Below are 19,561 nucleotides of genomic sequence, written 5' to 3'. Positions count from 1 at the left end.
ACTCCAAAGTAGCCCAAAAAAAGATTCGGAGGTTGCTGTCACAGTGGCCGGAGCGGGCTACTTCAGAGTAACGACTCTACACAGCTCTGCATTTTATTCTTTTATTGGTGCTGCGTATTTACAGTGCTGAAGTCATTGCTATATACACGGAGCCATGTGTTCAGTCGGGTTCAGAACCTCCGAATGGCTTTTGGCGCGTCTTTCTCCAACACAAAAGCTTTGGCAGACCCATCCTCTTTCCCCTCCTCTTTCTGCGTAATTCCGGAGTTGGGGGGATGGGTCTCCCCCCCTTATTTGCCCCTTCCTGTCCCACCTGGGACCCTGGCTCCTCTACCTTGCCTGAGCCTCGGACACGACTTCCTGCTTCCCCACTGGAATCGGAACTCTCTCTGCTTTCCCCTGTGCTCGGGGATGGGCTTGAACTCAGGAGGGGAGGGACTTCGCGATATCCCCTGTCCCTCACACTACCCAATTCCCCAAACAATGAGACAAGAGACCAGAGTATGGGTTAAAATTGACCACAACTTTACTGTACAGTTGAACCTCGGTTTATGAACACCTCGGTTTATGAATTTTCGGTTTATGAACGCCGCGGACCTATCTGGAACGGATTAATTCACTTTCCATTACTTTTAATGGGAAAGTTCGCTTCAGTTTATGAACGCTTCAGTTTATGAACAGACTTCCGGAACCAATTACACCCATGTTTCAGTTTATGAACGCTTCAGTTTAAGTACTTTGCGGACCCGTCTGGAACGGATTAATCCACTTTCCATTACTTTCAATGGAAAAGTTCGCTTCAGTTTATGAACGGTTACTCCGCGGACCGTCTGGAACGGATTAATCCACTTTCCATTACTTTCAATGGGAAAGTTCGCTTCAGTTTATGAACAGACTTCCGGAACCAATTGTGTTCATAAACCGAGGTACCACTGTATTGAACTTCAGAAGTGGGGAACTTGGCCTAGGCCTTGGCAGGTAACCCTCTCAGCCCGTCTGGCTGAGGATATGCAGGTGGATGAGGCACAGCGAGAGGGGACTGTAAAGCGCAAACTTACACAGCATGCCCTTCCACTAACCCCATCTTGGGAGTTTGACCTACGTGCCGCTGCTATAGGGCCAGGGACTCCCGATTTTGTCCTTTAACGGGCTCCTGCAAACGCCGCCACATGGGAAGGGAGCCTGATTGCATCCCTCCCAACTTGAAGACAGACAAAAGGAAACCATGCCAAGGCCTAAAACCGCCAAAGTTGTGACAAATTGCTGCAGGGAAGGCGAAACCTGCCAATGCAGGGAAAATTCCTTCCCGGTTCTGATGAATACAGCAACTGCCGTAAGAATAAGGCAATTATCAGAGAGGGGGGAAACGACATAATTCTCACTGTAAATGATTCACTGACACACAACTGTAAATGGTTTAGGAAAAGAAATGCACCTTTTCTTGCACCTTTTTTCATAGAATCATAGAGTTGGAAGAGACCACAAGGGCCATCCAGTCCAACCCCCTGCCAGGCAGGAAACACCATCAAAGCATTCTTGACATATGGCTGTCAAGCCTCTGCTTAAAGACCTCCAAAGAAGGAGACTCCACCACACTCCTTGGCAGCAAATTCCACTGCCGAACAGCTCTTACCGTCAGGAAGTTCTTCCTAATGTTTAGGTGGAAGCTTCTTTCTTGTAGTTTGAATCCATTGCTCCGTGTCCGCTTCTCTGGAGCAGCAGAAAACAACCTTTCTCCCTCCTCTATATGACATCCTTTTATATATTTGAACATGGCTATCATATCACCCCTTAACCTTCTCTTTTCCAGGCTAAACATGCCCAGCTCCCTAAGCCGTTCCTCATAAGGCATTGTTTCCATGCCTTTGACCATTTTGGTTGCCCTCCTCTGGACACGTTCCAGCTTGTCAGTATCCTTCTTGAACTGTGGTGCCCAGAACTGGACACAGTATTCCAGTATTCCAGGTGAGGTCTGACCAGAGCAGAATACAGTGGTACTATTACTTCCCTTATATGCAGATGACACAACCTTGATGGCAGAAAGTGAGGAGGAATTAAATAACCTTTTAATGAGGGTGAAAGAGGAGAGCGCAAAATATGGTCTGAAGCTCAACATCAAAAAAACCAAGATCATGGCCACTGGTCCCATCACCTCCTGGCAAATAGAAGGGGAAGAAATGGAGGCAGTGAGAGATTTTACTTTCTTGGGCTCCTTGATCACTGCAGATGGTGACAGCAGTCACGAAATTAAAAGACGCCTGCTTCTTGGGAGAAAAGCAATGACAAACCTAGACAGCATCTTAAAAAGCAGAGACATCACCTTGCCGACAAAGGTCCGTATAGTTAAAGCTATGGTTTTCCCAGTAGTGATGTATGGAAGTGAGAGCTGGACCATAAAGAAGGCTGATCGCCGAAGAATTGATGCTTTTGAATTATGGTGCTGGAGGAGACTCTTGAGAGTCCCATGGACTGCTAGAAGATCAAACCTATCCATTCTGAAGGAAATCAGCCCTGAGTGCTCCCTGGAAGGACAGATCGTGAAGCTGAGGCTCCAATACTTTGGCCACCTCATGAGAAGAGAAGAATCCTTGGGAAAGACCCTGATGTTGGGAAAGATTGAGGGCACTAGGAGAAGGGGACGTCAGAGGACAAGGTGGTTGGACAGTGTTCTCGAAGCTACGAACATGAGTTTGACCAAACTACGGGAGGCAGTACAAGACAGGAGTGCCTGGCGTGCTATGGTCCATGGGGTCACGAAGAGTCGGACACGACTAAACGACTAAACAACAACAATTACTTCCCTTGATCTAGATGCTATACTCCTATTGATGCAGCCCAGAATTGCATTGGCTTTTTTAGCTGCTGCATCACACTGTTGACTCATGTCAAGTTTGTGGTCTACCAGGACTCCTAGATCCTTTTCACATGTACTGCTCTCAAGCCAGGTGTCTCCCATCCTGTATTTGTGCCTTTCATTTTTTTTGCCCAAGTGTAGTACTTTACATTTCTCCTTGTAAAAATTCATCTTGTTTGCTTTGGCCTAGTTCTCTAATCTTTTAAGGTCATTTTGAAGTGTGATCCTGTCCTCTGGGTATTAGCCACCCCTCCCAATTTGGTGTCATCTGCAAACTTGCTCAGGATGCCCTCGAGCCCATCATCCAAGTCATTGATAAAGATGTTGAATAAGACTGGGCCAAAGACTGGCACCCCACTAGTCATTTGTCTCCAGGATGAAGAGGAACCATTGATGAGCACCCTTTGGGTTCGTTCAGTCAGCCAGTTACAAATCCACTGAATGGATAAATGGTTATTTCTGAGGATGGTCAAATAAAATCTGATTGATAAGGAAATGCAAGCAGTCAGAGAGAGACTGCAGTGCAGAAGAAATATTTGCTGGGAAACACAAACACACTCCATCCTCAGCCACCTCACAATGAAAAGGTAAAAGCAAAACTACACACCCACTGAAAATACACTAAAGTGCTCTGAGATAGGAGGAGGAAAATGGAAGCCTCTTTTGCAGGGGAAGATTTTGGTGCAGTACTAGTCAAAACTGAACCTCTGGGTGTAACATAGCCAGGGACAGATCTACCATGAAACTAATGAAGCTTAAGCTTCAGGGCCCCTAATCCCAAAGAGGCTCCAAAAGTTATTTTAGTCCAAGTTGCTTTTTTAAAAATGGGTCTAGTAGACCCAATTTGAGTCAAACTCAAATTGAAATATATACAAAAAAAAAGCAATCAACAATCCCAAAATTTGAGGTTCAATAGCACAGATGTTGAAAGGTGTGGTTGTCTTCATGGAACCCCACGGAAAAAGGTAACAGTGGTTACCCAGACCTCGGTGCTGGTTGCAAAGGGGCCCCCATAACCAGTTCAAGCTTCAGGGCCCCCAAAATGTAGGTCCACCACTAGCTAAGTGATGATGTACAAATTGTGCAAGTCTACTGAATCCAGTCATCATCCAATGTCAGGATGTGTGAGGAGAACCTTTTATTTATTCTCACAACTGGCTGTGCGAGGCTGTGGAACTCCCTGCTCCATGATATCCGCCTGACTTCCCCCCTGATGGAGATCCAATGCTGGTTAAAGAGCTTTCTGATTCAGCACCAGTAGGCTTATTGCTTGTTAATGCTTGAATTTATATGTCAGGATCCTGTTCGTATTATTTTATCTGCTGTCCCTACTTTGCATTTTATGTAGCCAGCGGTCAAAGTGTCAAACTCAGTTCGAATTCCAACTCAGCCAGGAAGTTAGCTGGATTACTTTTCTCCAGTCACTCTGGCTGTGTCCACCTTCCCATTTACTCTGCATCCAGCACACTCCCAAGCTAGGTACACATGATCCCCCTCTGTCCTGTAGTTTCTTGAGAAATGCTGAGTCATAGCTGCCAAGTTTTCCCTTTTCTCGTGAGGAAGCCTATTCAGCATAAGGGAAAATCCCTTTAAAAAAGGGATAACTTGGCAGCTATGTGCTGAGTTTGGATGCATTCTCCCACAAACCAGTCTTGATTCCATTTGAAAATGTAGACTATAGGAATACGCCCATCATAGCTGCAAAGTCTCCCGTATTCCCCGGGAAATCCCCATTTTTTCAGCCGGTTTATTCTGGCGCGGCGGCCATTTTGGAACTGGGCGGAGCATGTTCAGAAGCGACTTTTGATGCTGCTCTGCCCAGTTCCAAAATGGCTGCAGTGGGACTTCTGGTGCGGCGGCCATTTTGGAACTGGGCAAAGCAGCATCAAAAGTCACTTCTGAGCATGCTCCGCCCAGTTCCAAAATGGCAGCCGCGCTACTTCCGGCCTGCTACTTCCGCCCGGTCCCTTATTTCTCTGACAGCAACTTGGCAGGTATGACGCCCATGTCCGCTGTCTAACCTCTGGTGTGGGCAGATAGGAGGCAACTTGGAAACAAATCTAACCCCACCAATGTGTACGACGACATGCAAATACAAAATGAAATGTAGTGGAGGGGGGGGGACAACCTCTCTGCATTTTTAAGCTGTATTGTGTATATATAAGACTGTAGCCCAGGTTAGCTACAGATAAAAGGAAATCTGTCTTTTTAATAAGAAGGCAAAAAGGTAAATAGTTCTGAAGTATTAGGATTCCCAGGTTGTGTATACTGTATAGCTATTGTTTCCACAGGTACGTCCCCAAACTGCTTTCTTCCATGTTTACAGGACATTTGTTTCAACTGTAAGTAAGCTAAACAAGGGGGCAACAAGTCAATGGACTCATATAAGTTCATTGATTTCAATGGGTCTACTCTGCATAGGACTTAGATGGGTACCATCTCATCTTTGTAGGTTTCAATACAACTCTAAACTGGTGGTAGAAGAGGGGGAGACTTCTTCCCTTTTCGAGCCACATTTTCTCAGTCTCAGAGAAGTGGAAAGACTTCCTAGCAAAGACAACCTGTAAGACACGTTTTTGTTGGAGAAAGAAAATAAATGGTTGTTAAAAAGGTAAAGGGACCCCTGACCATTAGGTCCAGTCGTGACCGACTCTGGGGTTGCGCGCTCATCTCGCATTATTGGCCGAGGGAGCCGGCGTATAGCTTCCAGGTCATGTGGCCAGCATGACAAAGCCGCTTCTGGCAAACCAGAGCAGCACATGGAAACGCCGTTTACCTTCCCGCTGTAGCGGTTCCTATTTATCTACTTGCATTTTGACGTGTTTTCGAACTGCTAGGTTGGCAGGAGCTGGGACCGAGCAACGGGAGCTCACCCCGTCACAGGGATTCGAACCGCCGACCTTCTGATCGGCAAGCCCTAGGCTCAATGGTTTAACCACAGCGCATGGAACATAATTTCCAAGCTTTGGTGGAAAGCACTCACCCTCCCCTTTTCCCTTTAAATGTCGTGGAAGACTGAATGCTTGCTGAATTCAGAAAAAGAGAGCTCTTTCAGGTTGTCAAAGCCTCTTTGTAAGCTTTGTTTTCCTTTGGTTTATTACTGCATACAAAGTCCATGATATAAATAAAGCAGAATTGCTCACCAACTCACAGCCAGGCAATATCACACTCTGATAAAGAGCTAGCTAATTCACATTTGTTTTTTTACCGTACATGTGCTTCAGTCACAATATAAATGTATATAGGTAAGGGGTCATCCCAGGCTGTAAAGATTTGTTTTAAAATGCTGACATTTGAAGTAGTGGTCCTGATTACAAGCAGTGTTCACGTGATGGAAGACTGAAGACTTACGGGCAGACTCCATGCTACACAAACACCTGTAACAATCTATATATATATAAATGTTCCCACTGCGTGCGCAGATGTAACACCCTTCCTCCGTAACCGCTGAACTGAATTGCAGCAAATTAGGACAAAGCGTACCTTGCCTATCAGGGAGGGATGCCCCAAAAAGCACACCTTTCATAATAATGACTAAACACAAAAAAGTGGCGCGCAAATTATACATCACCAGCAGAAGCTCTGAAGACTCCAGCAGCATCCAATAGAAAGGCAGATCACGTGCTGTCACCAGCAAAAGCTCTGAAGGGCAGTACCAAATAATGATGTCATCAACTGAGCAACTGAAACCACCAAGGCGGCCATTACCAGACAACCCACAGAGACAGGCCAAGGACTGGAGATACAGCGCGGAGGCCTCGGCTCGCATTTAAATACTAGCCCAAGCCAAGGCCGACAGACTAGGCCTCGCCTCTACTTTAAAGCCTACAAACTAGGGCTCTGCTCTACTTTACAAACTAGGCCTCAGCTCTAATTTACAGCTTACAGACTAGGCATCGACTCTACTTCACAGACTAGGCCTCGCCTCTACTTTCCAGCCTAAAGGCTAGGCCTCAGCTCTACAGCCCTTTAAATACTATCCCGAATGGAGCCCTGGGTGGGGGGTGGGGGTTTTATACTGTGTTTTAGGACACAGTATAACAGGGGGGAGGGGCCCAAATAGATCATGGGCTGACGTAGGGTGGGGGGAGCCACAGTGTAGGGGGACGGGATACCTCATGGGTCGCTACAGGATGGGAGTAAACACAGGGATGAGACACAACCACGGGGAAGGGGGGGGAAACACATAGTCCAGGGGGAAACGGAGACATCCTCCCCCTTTCCTGGGAAACATTGGCCCTGAGCATAGCTGCCAAGTTTTCCCTTTTCTCGTGAGGAAGCCTATTCAGCATAAGGGAATTTCCCTTAAAAAAAGGGAGAACTTGACAGCTATTACCCTGAGTCAGGCACAGCAACGCATCATGGATCGTCACAGGGTGGGGGCAGCCACAGAGATAACCCACAGCAATGCGTGGGAGGGTCAACTCTACTTGCTCAATAAAATTGTTGGAGATTTTATTGAACCCTGAAACCTGCTATCTCAAGGGGTCTGAATTTTGAGAACCTTTGGTTCAAGTTTTAACCTTTAAACTAAGAGGGAAATTGACTATAGTTAAGGATACTATTGGCCTAGAACATTGCACCATGATGTTATTGTGAATTGGAGGAGGGCATGTCCCACTGTGATCACAAGTACTTGAAATTATATCCAGCTATCCTCTGAAAGATCCACCATCTCTGCACAAGCAAGAGGAACTCAGCAAGGCAACTAGGAAAGATGACAAGGGGAATTCTTCACAGCTAAACCTCACTCTTACTAGATATAAAGTGGGTACTTTGAACTCATTGTTTTTGGTACACTGTACAGTCACAAACCCCATACTCACATGTTTGGTATGTACAGTCGTACCTTGGAAGTGAAACGGAATCTGTTCCGGAAGTCCATTTGACTTCCAAAATGTCAGAAACCAAAGTGCGGCTTCTGGTTGGCTGCAGGAAGCTCCTGCAGTCAATCAGAAGCTGCAGAAGCCCCGTCGGACGTTCAGCTTCCAAAAATAGTTCGCAAACCGGAACAATCACTTCTAGGTTTGCAGCGTTCCAAAACGTTCAAGAACTAAGCTGTTCAAAAACCAAGGTACGACTGTATACAATCAGATGGTTGTAGGAAAGATGGAACTAACTTCAGCAAACAAGAAGCTGTAATTAGGGGAAGTTACTTTTCACATTTTCTCTTTATTTCAGCTTGATCCACCTTTAGGAACCCAAGTATTCCTGGAGGTATCCATCATCTAAAAATGGGAATATTCACTTTGGCATTTTTGTTAAATAGCACTTTTTGAAATCCAAGGCTGAGGATTTTACCTCTGTACAGTTTGCCAAGTGCAAAAGAACCGTCAATGGGCACTGACTTCCAGACATTTCTAAAAACCACATTCTGAATGAGATGGCATCTTACAGGCAAATGACCAAGCAGCCCTTCTTTGTCCAGAGCAGAGATGCTGAGTTTCCTGGGTTACCAAGAAGAAAACTGGGACAAACCCACACACGAGCCATCAATCCTGAGTACTGTACTGAGTTTTTGCTTTAAGTGTGGAATTTTAATGAGATATATCTGCCCTTTTGTCCTATCATCATACTTCTCCTAAATTTAAAAATGCATGTATGAGTTGAATGGAACTTAGGTTAAATGTTCTAGCTGAGGACTTTGATGACCCCACAGTGCATTCTAACCACTCACGATTTATTATATTTTTAATGGCTATAGGAATGTGTGTAAATAAGGAAGTGTGTGTGTGTGTGTGACCCAAATGCTATTTAGCTCACTCTTTTGTGGGGGATGTTTATTCAAAGAATGTCAAATCTGTGTGCAAATAGTTCTCCCTGCAAACATTACCTAAAACTTTCATTCTTTCATGCCAAACTCAGAGGCTTTCAGAAGTAATAAAAACACTGCAGTTACGTTTGCAAGTTTTAAGACCCATAGTGTTGGTGCAAAATAGAGAACAAGCAAGAAAGGAAAATTCCTGAATGAAAGTGCTCTTTGGTGAGAGAACCCCAGCAGAGATTTAAAATAACAAAATATGCAGCAAAGTAAAGGGTGGAAATACAGGCTGTTAGATTTTTAAAATATGTGTCTTTCCAAGTGAGTTCCAGAATGTCTGCTTGTTTCTTTCCAAAGTTTTCCTCTTCCCCCAGCTGAGGAAAAGATCACACCTGGACAAGTTTAAAAAATGGTTTACTTACAAAACACATGTCATTCAGAAAAGTTGCATGGGCAGTAAAAAATTAGCTTAGTTTCAAAGTGGTGAACATTCCGAAAATTATTGGTATCGGAACTCGAGTGGCTTATGAGAGCCGTATGGTTTAGCTGGAGGGACCAGCTCCAAGCTCTTCACACACTGAGCTTCTCAGGTAGACTGGAGGAGAACAAAGGCTTGGTAACCTAGTTCCTCCCAATCTGAGGGGAAGTGGACATAGTTAAACCTAGCAGGACAGCTTACTCTGTGGTATTAGCCCCTTCATGCATTGGTTAAACTTAAGCATTTTGGTTATATGAGGCAGGGCCGTTGCCTCCATTTAGGCAAACTAGGCCTTGGCCTAGGGCGCCGAAATGGAGGGGGCACTGTCGAGTCTGCCGGCCGCGCTGGGAGCAACAAGCAAGCGGCGGCGGCGGCAGCGCCCGTAGCTGAAGCCTTCAGCTCTGGGCGCTGTTGCTGCCGACGCCGACGCTTGCTCGCTGCCGCGGCCGCTGAAGAGCTCACAGCGTCCCCTCCATAGGCGGGAGGCGCGTGAGCCGAAATGAGAGCTCAGCGCCCTCCCGCCTATGGAGGGGACGCTGTGCACTCCTCAGCGGCTGCAATGAGGGAGCGGTGGCGGCGGCAGCACCCGTAGCTGAAGCCTTCAGCTATGGGCGCTGTTGCTGCCGACGCCGCCACTCGCTCGCTGCCGCGGCTGCTGAAAAGCTCACAGCATCCCCTCCATAGGCGGGAGGCGCGCAAGCCAAAATGAGAGCTCAGCGCCCTACCGCCTATGGAGGGGACGCAGCGGCGTCAGCGGCGTTGTGCACGCGTCATGACGCATGTGCCGGGGGGAGGCGCCAGAAGGTGATTTAGCCTAGGGCGCAAAAAGCCCTAGCACCGTGCCTGATATGAGGTTGGTTATTCTACACATAGAACCTATGACAGAATTTGAAAGTGGAAATAAAAATACACAGTAAACAAGAAATTAATGTCTATTAAAAAGGGTGTACTTTTTTGAGAAAAAACTTTTCTTCTTATTCTTCAACTCCATATAGTAGACTGCTTCGAGTTTAAATGACTGCCTCTCTGACAGGAATAGCCATAGGGAAAGTCCTTGCCAGTATTAGAAACTGAGATATGAAAGCTAAAGGTAAAGGGGCCCCTGACCATCAGGTCCAGCCGTGTCCGACTCTGGGGTTGCAGCGCTCATCTCGCTCTATAGGCCGCAGACAGCTTCCGGGTCATGTGGCCAGCAAGACAAAGCTGCTTCTGGCGAACCAGAGCAGCACACGGAAACGCCGTTTACCTTCCTGCCGGAGGGGTCCCTATTTATCTACTTGCACTTTGATGTGCTTTCGAACTGCTAAGTGGGCAGGAGCTGGGACCGAGCAACGGGAGCTCACCCCATCGCGGGGATTCGAACCGCTATTGGCAAGCCCTAGGCTCTGTGGTTTAACTCACAGCACCACCATAGATTTATTCATGCATAAGCACCAGCAGGGTACATGTGATAGAGATTGAAGCTGAGGGGGAGAGATTTAACTCTTACCCTCCCTAGGAACATCCTATGCACACAAAACAACTATGGGTGTGTGCGGGGGGGGGGGGTACCTCTTCCGTGCCTAAGTGCTGCATGCTGGGGTGTTTTAGGTGGGGATGGTCATAGCTGGAGGGGAGATAGAGAAAAATGCCTCCCCACCCCCAAATAACAGCCTCTTGTGCCAGTTTGCCTTGAAGGAAAGCTAGTGACCACTATTTATCCAAATGAACCTGAGCCATCAAGCCCCTCTGCTAAACTGCATCCTGAAATGGTACTGTGCGGAAATGTTTTATGAATTGATTCTGTATGAACTGGCTCTTACTTGAAACCCCCTAAGTGACTTATAGATTAAGATGGTTCTAGCAGAAACCATGTATTTTTCAAGTGCACTTACACTTCCTTAAGCTGAATTTGACAATAATTAATTATAAGTAGAATGACAAACATATAAATTTAGCTCTGGGGATGAGCACCTCGCAGAGGATTTTTCAGCACAACAGGGTCAATTGCAGTGCCTAGAACGGTTTTTAATTAAATGGTGATGCAGACATGATGGAGGACTAAAGGAAGTCTGGGCAAGAATTTGTGGCTCTGAAATATTTAGTCGTTGAAGCAAAGTCAGAAACTTGGAACAAAGAAGTCTTTTTCCCTCTTCACAAGCGCAGGCTTTGAATTACTGAAGGGGTAGGAGGTATTGCCCTTCTCAGGAACTTATCAAGCAAACAAAAGAAAGAAAGACCAAGACAGATGCCATGGGCTCTGTGACATTCCTTCTGAAATAATGTTGGTGACTAGAAGTATTAATAATAGGCCTTGTGGCGAATTTGAAACGGTTATGTTATGTTTTTGTTTCGCAACCGACCTATCGAAGGGTTAACCCAGACTCCTGGTTAACTGACAGCAACATTCCATGGGAGGCGTGGCCTGCATGGGGTTTAAATGGAAAGGGGAACTGTTATGTCAGTTGGCGGTTGGGGGTTTTGTGTGGGAGCTTGGGTGGTTGTGGAGAAGGTAGAATTTAGAGTAGATGAAGTAGTGGATAGGTATTCTGTTATTTGATTACCAAGAACGTTACCTGTGAAATTAAGTTTGTACCAATGTTACCAGAAAGCAACCATTAAGATTCAAGCCAATAAATAACCATCTTTAAAGTGTCATACCAGTAATCGTCTATTTCATTTTCCAGCTAAGGTACCCAGGAACCCAGTTGGTGGGGAACTCTTTTAAACAGTCAAAACTGCCTTTTAGAGGAGGAAGGTTAGTTTGTGGCTGAGAGTGCACCAAGAAAGGGGGGGGGGCTAAAGGAGGAGACAGGTTCTGAGCGATAATAAAGTTACCTCAGGAAGGAGGCTAGCTTTACAGTAAGGGAGGTTCTAGTGAAGGGAAACCCTTATCTGAGTGCACATTGGAACAGTCTTATTTATAGCCCCAAGTCTATATAGGTACCTGGTCACATTTAGGCTGGAAGAGGACTCTCTTTTATTTTTGAAAACCCACAAGTGCTAGAGGGTTTAAAGAAAGGCTAGAGGGATAAGTGGGAGGTTTGAGTTACCTCAGAAATCCCTGTTAGGGCTTGTAATAATTGAGAGGTCAAAGTTAAAAGATGGAAAGTAAAGGACTTTCGTCGCAGGCCTAAAATGAGAAATGAAGGCCATGGTTTGGGGGATGAGGAAGTCAGGCGAACTAACACCAGTGTACTGGAAGAAGCAAAGATTACCAGTGTGGAAGCAATGATTCTTCAACATCAACTTTGTTGGACTGGTCATATTGTGCAGATGCCTAATGATCGTCTTCCAAAGCAACTACTCTATTCCCAACTTAAGAATGGAAAGCGAAATACCAATGGACAACAAAAGAGGTTTAAAGATGCTCTCAAGGCAAATCTTTAGAAATGTAGTATAAGCACCAATAACTGGGAAACACTGGCCTGCGAGTGCTCCAATTGGAAAACAGCTGTTACCAAATGTGTCAGGGATGCACAAACTCAGGATGAAAAGGAGAAATGAGCTCAGAGGAAGGCACATTTGGCAAAACCTCACCGCGATCAACTCCCGCCCAGAAATCTGTCCTCACTGTGGATCCAGAATTGGCCTCCACCGTGACTTACAGACTCATGGTTAAGACCATGTTCATGAAAGACAATCTTACACGGCTAGGAGTGATCGCCAAAGAAGAAGATTGCACTAAATGAAACATTAAAAATAGAACAAAATCATGATACTGATGTTCAGAAGCACCTACTTTGTGATCAGAGCTCTTTAGATAAAACCATTTCCTGCCAAAATGAATAAGCCGGACTGTTTTGAAGAGTTATCATGCTGGATTGAAGAAATTTCCAAAAATAGGCATCTTCTTAGTGTGTAGAATGTAGCATTTATTTTCAAGTTTTCAAAGCAATTCACATGCATTCTCTTTAAGTCCTTGAAAACAATCCTGTAAAATAATTCAGCATTGCCATCACATCTCCATATGAAAGGGCTGAGGCAGTCTTGGGTGGCTAGCTGAAGAATTCAAAGCAGAGGCAAGAGTCCTGGTTCTTGATTCTAATGTAAAACACTCATAATTTGGGTTCGGGGCCCCAAAGGGGTCCACTATGGTTGGAGAAGAGGGGTGTTGTCCAACCATGGAGAGAAAAAAGCAAGTGGCTTTTTAAAAGCACAGATCCTTTATTCGGTTGCAACCAGGTTCCCTATGCAAAGTTGACAGAAGGTATGAGGAACCCCGCCCAAAGGTAAGTTCAGAATTTTATACAGTTGCAATTCGGGGGGCGGGGTCTTATTTGTCACATGTTCGTCAATTTACAAGGTATGGTGGGGACATGGGTGCAAAAGAGAGGTTCGGGTGCAAGATACAAGGTGGGGTGCAAATCCTATCTACAGTGGTACCTCAGGTTACAGATGCTTCAGGTTACAAACGCTTCAGGTTACAGACTCTGCTAACCCAGAAATAGTACCTTGGGTTAAGAACTTTGCTTCAGGATGAGAACAGAAATTGTGCGGCGGTGGCGCAGTGGCAGCGGGAGACCCCATTAGCTAAAGTGGTAGCTCAGGTTAAGAACAGTTTCAGGTTAAGAACAGACCTCCAGAACAAGTTCTTAACCCGAGGTACCACTATACCACTATATGAGTAAAGACATGGAAGACGTGGATGGTGCTGTGGTCTAAACCACTGAGCCTCTGGGCTTGCTGATCAGAAGGTCGGCGGTTCGAATCCGCACGACAGGGTGAGCTCCCGTTGCTTGGTCCCAGCTCCTGCCCACCTACCGGTAGCAGTTCAAAAGCACATCAAAGTGCAAGTAGATAAATAGGGACCGCTCCGGCGGGAAGGTAAATGGCGTTTCCGTGTGCTGCTCTGGTTTGCCAGAAGCAGCTTGGTCATGTGGCCAGCATGACCTGGAAGCTGTCTGCGGACAAACGTTGGCTCCCTCGGCCAGTTAAGTGAGATGAGCGCTGCAACCCCAGCATCATCCATGACTGGACTTAACTGTCAAGGGTCCTTTACCTTTAATACCTGGAAATCCAGGAAGAGATGGCAAATGATATGGTAATCTGGTTTTTCTAGAATAACAATAGGGATGAGAGTTTTATCTAACAGCCGAATTCCTCACTCCGCAGGGCCAAAGGAAGTGGATGGTCACCTGGCGCTTTACGAAAGAGGGAAGGGCTGAGTTAAAGTGATCAGGTTGAGGCTAAAAATAACTTCTATACTTTCATGGTTACAATTCTTATTTTCCTGAAAGTAGTTATAATCATTGAGAAGCTGAACAAATACTGATAAGGCACAAGGATACAAAGTCCCCTAGAACTTCCTCCTCCTTGCTCACTTCTATTTTGTCCTTCAATCACGACTTTAAAAAAAGACCATCCAGACAAAATATGAGCACTTACATGTTTGGTTATGGGAAGAAAGTTGTATTACAGGAAGATCAAGAAATGGCTACTCCCCTTCATACAGCAGCCTGAATGAGAATGTCAAGAATGGGAAAGCTCATTAATACATAAAGATTAATGAGGGTTGCGAACGGACCTCTAAGAAATGAGTGTGGGTGTTGGGGGGCGGGCTTAAGCCCTCCGGGAGCGGCTGATTGGAGGGCGGCGAGTTGCTGGGGTAAATAGGATGTATCTATTCTTTGATTGACAGGGGAAGGCTTTAAATACTCAGCGTGTTGGGACGATCGCCATTCTTGCTATTGATTTAATCTTGGCAAGGAGCGGATCGTTTGCTGGCTGCTGCTGCGCATCAAAACGGTTGTATTTGCATTTCTTTTCCTTATTTCTTCCTCTTTTGTTATCAGCCTTTAGTTGTTAGCTTTCCTTCACGAATAGTTTAATTTGCCCCCTTTTTCTTTTCCCTTCCCCTCCCGATTCCCTCCCCCTCCCCCCCCTTTTGCTAGAAGCGCCTAGCAGCCCGGTCTCGGCTGCAGAGGCTTGAATTTCTTTGAGTGGAGGTGTTTTGTCCCCCTTTTTTTCGGCCAGTTTGCGGGGGGGGGGCCCGTTCCTTCTCCCCCTTGCGACAGCGCCGTGGCGCGCTAGGCGCGGGAGGGGGGAGGTTTTCCGAAGCGGCCGTTTGTTACCTTCTGGGCTGCGGCGCGCTTCACTCCAGCTAGGTCCTTTTTACGCTCCCGGGGCTTGTAAGCGCAATCGGGAGCGTGTCCAGTGCCTCCCCGCCGCGTTGGGGGTGCTCGTTTGGGGCTTCTCGGGGGGCTGCCCGGGTGCTGGGCCAGTCCTCGGCCCCGGCGCCCTCCGTGGGAGGCTCGGGCGGGCCCTCCCTTGCGGCGCGGCTCCGTTGTGCGCTATCAGCTGGCTGGCGGTGTGGGGACATATTTCGCGCCGCGGCGAGACGCCGCGGGCTGGATTGGGGCCTGGTGGCCTTGGAGGCCGAGGGCGGGGTCGCGCGCGGCCTTGCGGGCCCGCGGCCTTGGTTGGGGGACCGCCTGCTGCCTTTCTCCCTTCCTGCCAGCCCTCCCACGGCCGGGCGCCCCCCCTTACCGCCGCTGCGTTTTCCGGTGGTGGGGAGGGTTGCCCCTTCGAACTCCTAGGCCCCTTCTGGGCCTGCCGTGGGGCGGTGGCTGGCTTGGGGAGGCCGGCGGGTGGGCCCCTCGGCTAGGCCTAGTAAGCCCCGGCCTGGATTTTCTCTCCCGGGCTTCTCCTGGGAGCTAAAGAGGCCGGGTTTTTCCCCATTCTGCGAGTGCGTGTTTCTTGCTGCTCTGGCCCAGTGCTCCCCCTGGTGGCGCCTGCCTGCATCGCAGGCTGATTTATTTTTATTACTTTAACCACGGCTTTATTCTAGCTGATTCCCTTGCCGCTCCACTGGGTGGGTGGTTTAGCCGATTTGTTGCAAGGAATTGATTGGTCTTTCGCAGTTTCAGCGCCAGTTGCTGTGTATTTTCAAACAGGCCTCATACGATTCCTGAGTCATTCTTGGGAGCGGCGGCCATTTTGTGTGCTGCCTTCGGCGGACGCCATTTTGTGTGAGCCCAGCTCAACCCCCCCCCTTGTTTTTAGGTTCCTCCTATTATTGGGACCTGCCAGTGCTACCTCTGTTTGGCTTTTGTGGGTTATTTATTTCTCTGGTTGCTCACTTGTTGATCTGTTAGTCTGCTATTTTGCAGGAGTGTTCCACCATGGCTGAGAGACAGGAGGGCGCACAGCCACCCACGGAGGCGCAATCCAAGAGGGTCATTAAGGGTCCTTCACAGGCCCTTCGCTCTCCTCCTGCGGTGTCGTCGGCAGGTCGCGTGCAGGCCTTTTTAGCCAGCATTGCGGGTGATGCTCAGGCCTTGGCCAGTTTTGGCTCCGGCTTGGACGCACTCATGCAACAGACCACTATGGCTTCAGCTTCAATGTCAGGCGCACCATCGGCTTCCACCTCAGCTGCAGCTTCCACTACCTTTACGACGGTGGCACAGGTCCACGCCCCGGCCCAGTCAGAGGTGCCGCCTAGGGAGACGGCTGCCTCCCCCTCAGTAATTCCAGAATCCCCTCCCGAATTGTCCTCTTCCGATGAGGACAATGTTGTACACCCTTCAGGGGTGATAACAACATCCACTCGGGTTGGTCCTGCGGTACTTCTTTCGTCCCCCCCATCAGTCGCTAGCAAGAAGAAGGTGCCGCAGGCCCGCGGGCCTACCAAAAGGCAGGCCAAAAAGAAGGGTGTCTCGGGGTCAGGGGGGGCCGTGCAAGCTGCGGCGTTGCCCGCTCCCGTTTCCTCTCTTGTTGTCTCTCCTCAGGTGGCGCTTCCGCTAGAGGGGCAGGACCTATCCTCCACGTCTTCGGCCGAGGACGCGTTGCCTGTGCCGGATAAGACCTCGCTCGGCGGGAAGCGTCGTCATAAGAAGAGGTCTAAGAAGCGAGCTAAGCGTCGCAAGGACGACACTTTGGCGACCTCTTCGACAGGTTCGTCCACTTCTGACGCGGAATCTGACGCTTCAATGGGCCTCTATTGGGGGTATGGTGAACGGGCTGGAGGCTTCCCTCTTTGGGTTTGGAAACGTAGAGCCAACTCTCACCGCGCACGCTACGGTGCGGTGCAAGATTGTTTAAATGGCACACTTCTCCCCGAGGTCACAGTGTCCACAAATAGGGCCAGGGACATCATCCCTGGCAGTCATCTTTCCTCAAGATTGCGTTCTCGCATTCTTGATGGGCGTTTCGTAGACATATTTGAACTGGCCCCCCCAGAGGAAGAGGTCCCGGTCCAGGGTAAGCAGGTGCCAGCACCAAGGAAGGGGGTACAGTCTCGCAAGGTTGAGAGGACTTTTGAGAGATGGTTGGATTGCTTTCAGGTCTTCGCAGGTGTCGTGGTGGCTGCCTACCCTCGCCGGGCAGTCCACCTTATCGTATATTTGTCAATTGTGCGCTCTGCGTATACAATGGCGGGCGAGGCGGCGGCGATAGCGTATGACGAACGCTTTCGCCGCCGGGCCGCCAAGATCAATTCGGCAAGATGGGACAGGAAAGACCTCGATGTTTGGACCACTTACGTGGCTCCGCTCGTCGAGAAAAAACCGGCGGAGCAACCAAAGCCAAAATCAACCCCCCAAAAACCGGTTTCCAAGTTGGTTTGTTGGGATTTTAACAAAGGGCTGTGTCAGCGTCAGCCTTGCAGATTTGCGCATCACTGTGATCGTTGCGGCGGGAATCACCCTGCAACTTCCTGCTTTGGGGGTCGGCGGCCCTTTCGGGGCGGAAGGGGGGGTTACAAGTCATCTACGAGGGGGGCTCACCTTGCCCTCCCCGCTCCCCCTCCCCCCCGGCAGCCGCAGCCTCCAGCAGATCTTAAGTTCTCTTTGGCCTTTTCTCCCATTAAGCTCTCTCCCCTTCTAGAATGGTTGAATCGCTATCCCAATGCCGGAGCGGCGGCTTACCTGAGGGACGGTTTCTCTTTTGGATTTCGGATTCCAGTGGCATCGCGTCCCGTTGCGCGGAATCCTTTGAACCAGAAGTCGGTGAGGGAGATGTCGGGGGTGGCAAGGAGGAAGATCGATAAGGAAATTGCCCTTAATCGCATAGCCGGTCCCTTTGAGGCCCCTCCTTTCCCCAACCTGCATCTCTCTCCCCTAGGCATCGTTCCCAAAAAAGCTCCGGGGGAATTTCGCTTGATTCATAATTTATCGCACCCTAAAGGGTCCTCAGTTAACGATATGATTCCCCCTGAGCTTTGTTCGGTAAAGTACGCCTCTCTGGACCAGGCGGTTGAAGTAGTGCGAAAATTTGGCCCCGGGGCATTGCTTGCAAAATGCGACATCGAATCAGCTTTTCGCCTCCTTCCCATCCACCCTAGTGATTTTTGGCTTTTGGGCTTTCAGTTTGAAGGCGCCTTTTATTTTGATAAGGCTATGCCAATGGGCTGCTCAGTAGCCTGCGCTGCCTTCGAAAGTTTTAGCACATTCTTGGAGTGGGCCCTCCGTTTTAGGACCGGTTTGGAGGGGGTCACGCATTATCTCGATGATTTTTTATTATCGGGCGCTTCTAACACGGGCGATTGTGTGGCCCTGTTGCAGGCTTTTGCTGCCCTCACGAAAGAATTGGGTGTCCCCCTGGCCGGTGAAAAAACGGAGGGTCCCACTACTAGGCTAACCTATTTGGGTATCCTATTGGATACCGTGGCCCAGACTTCATCACTGCCTCCGGAGAAGATTGTTAAATTGAAGGGCGTCATCGAGGAGGTTTTATCAGTTAAAAAAGTCACTTTGCGACAATTACAGTCTTTGCTTGGCCATCTTAACTTCGCGTGCAGAGTTGTGGCGCCTGGGCGCCCTTTCTGCGCGCGTTTGAACAAACGCACAGTGGGTCTTCGCTCCCCGCATCAGCATGTGCGTTTGCACCAGGGCGAGAAGGCCGATCTTAGGATGTGGCTTGAGTTTTTGAATGATTTTAACGGGGTGTCCTTGTGGCAGGATGTCTTGACCCTGCACAACGACTTTCAAGTTAATTCTGATGCGGCTGGGTCCTTAGGTTTCGGTTTATTTTGGAATGGCAGGTGGTGCGCTCAGCGCTGGCCTCCTGCGTGGCAGGGGACGGCCATCACGCGGGACTTAACTTTCCTTGAGTTTTTTCCGATAGTTGTGGCTGTTCACCTGTGGGTCGAGGACTTCAGAGACCATCGCATTTGCTTTTGGTCAGATAATCATGCTGTTGTTGACGTCCTTGCAAAACAATCTTCAAGGTCCCCTCGGGTATCTGCCCTTCTCAGGGCTTTCGTTTTACAATGTTTACGTTTCAATATAGCTTTTACAGCGCGTTTTATTCCGGGACTGTCTAATGATATTGCTGATGCTTTGTCCCGTTTCCAGATGGAGCGATTTTGGTCCCTGGTTCCGGACGCCCAGACGCAGCCGGAATATTTCCCGGAAAGGCTGTGGAACCTTGGGAGCTCCTAGTTTTGCAGGGAGTAGCCGCGTCTGTATCTCCCTCCACAATGCGTGCCTACCAGAAAGCCTGGACTGATTTTTTGTCCTTCAGACAGCAGTCCATGGCAGTTAGCGGG

The 19,561-nt window shown here is 48.4% G+C and overlaps 2 protein-coding genes across 3 annotated transcripts in view; one reads left to right on the top strand and one right to left on the bottom strand.

Moving 5' to 3' along the window:
* Window positions 1-19,561, bottom strand: part of LOC118084020 (hydroxylysine kinase) — a 65,621-nt gene that overhangs the window by 30,119 nt on the left and 15,941 nt on the right. The window lies entirely within an intron of this gene.
* On the top strand, window positions 15,494-19,454 carry LOC118079158 (uncharacterized). The gene is made up of 2 exons (XM_035103184.2): window positions 15,494-16,968; window positions 17,899-19,454. The coding sequence occupies exons 1-2, from the start codon at window positions 16,197-16,199 to the stop codon at window positions 19,452-19,454; spliced, it is 2,328 nt and encodes a 775-aa protein (XP_034959075.2). The 5' UTR covers window positions 15,494-16,196.

Source organism: Zootoca vivipara, chromosome 9 (genome assembly GCF_963506605.1).
Source record: "Zootoca vivipara chromosome 9, rZooViv1.1, whole genome shotgun sequence".
Classification (NCBI taxonomy): domain Eukaryota; kingdom Metazoa; phylum Chordata; class Lepidosauria; order Squamata; family Lacertidae; genus Zootoca; species Zootoca vivipara.
This window is presented reverse-complemented; position numbering and strand designations above follow the sequence as displayed.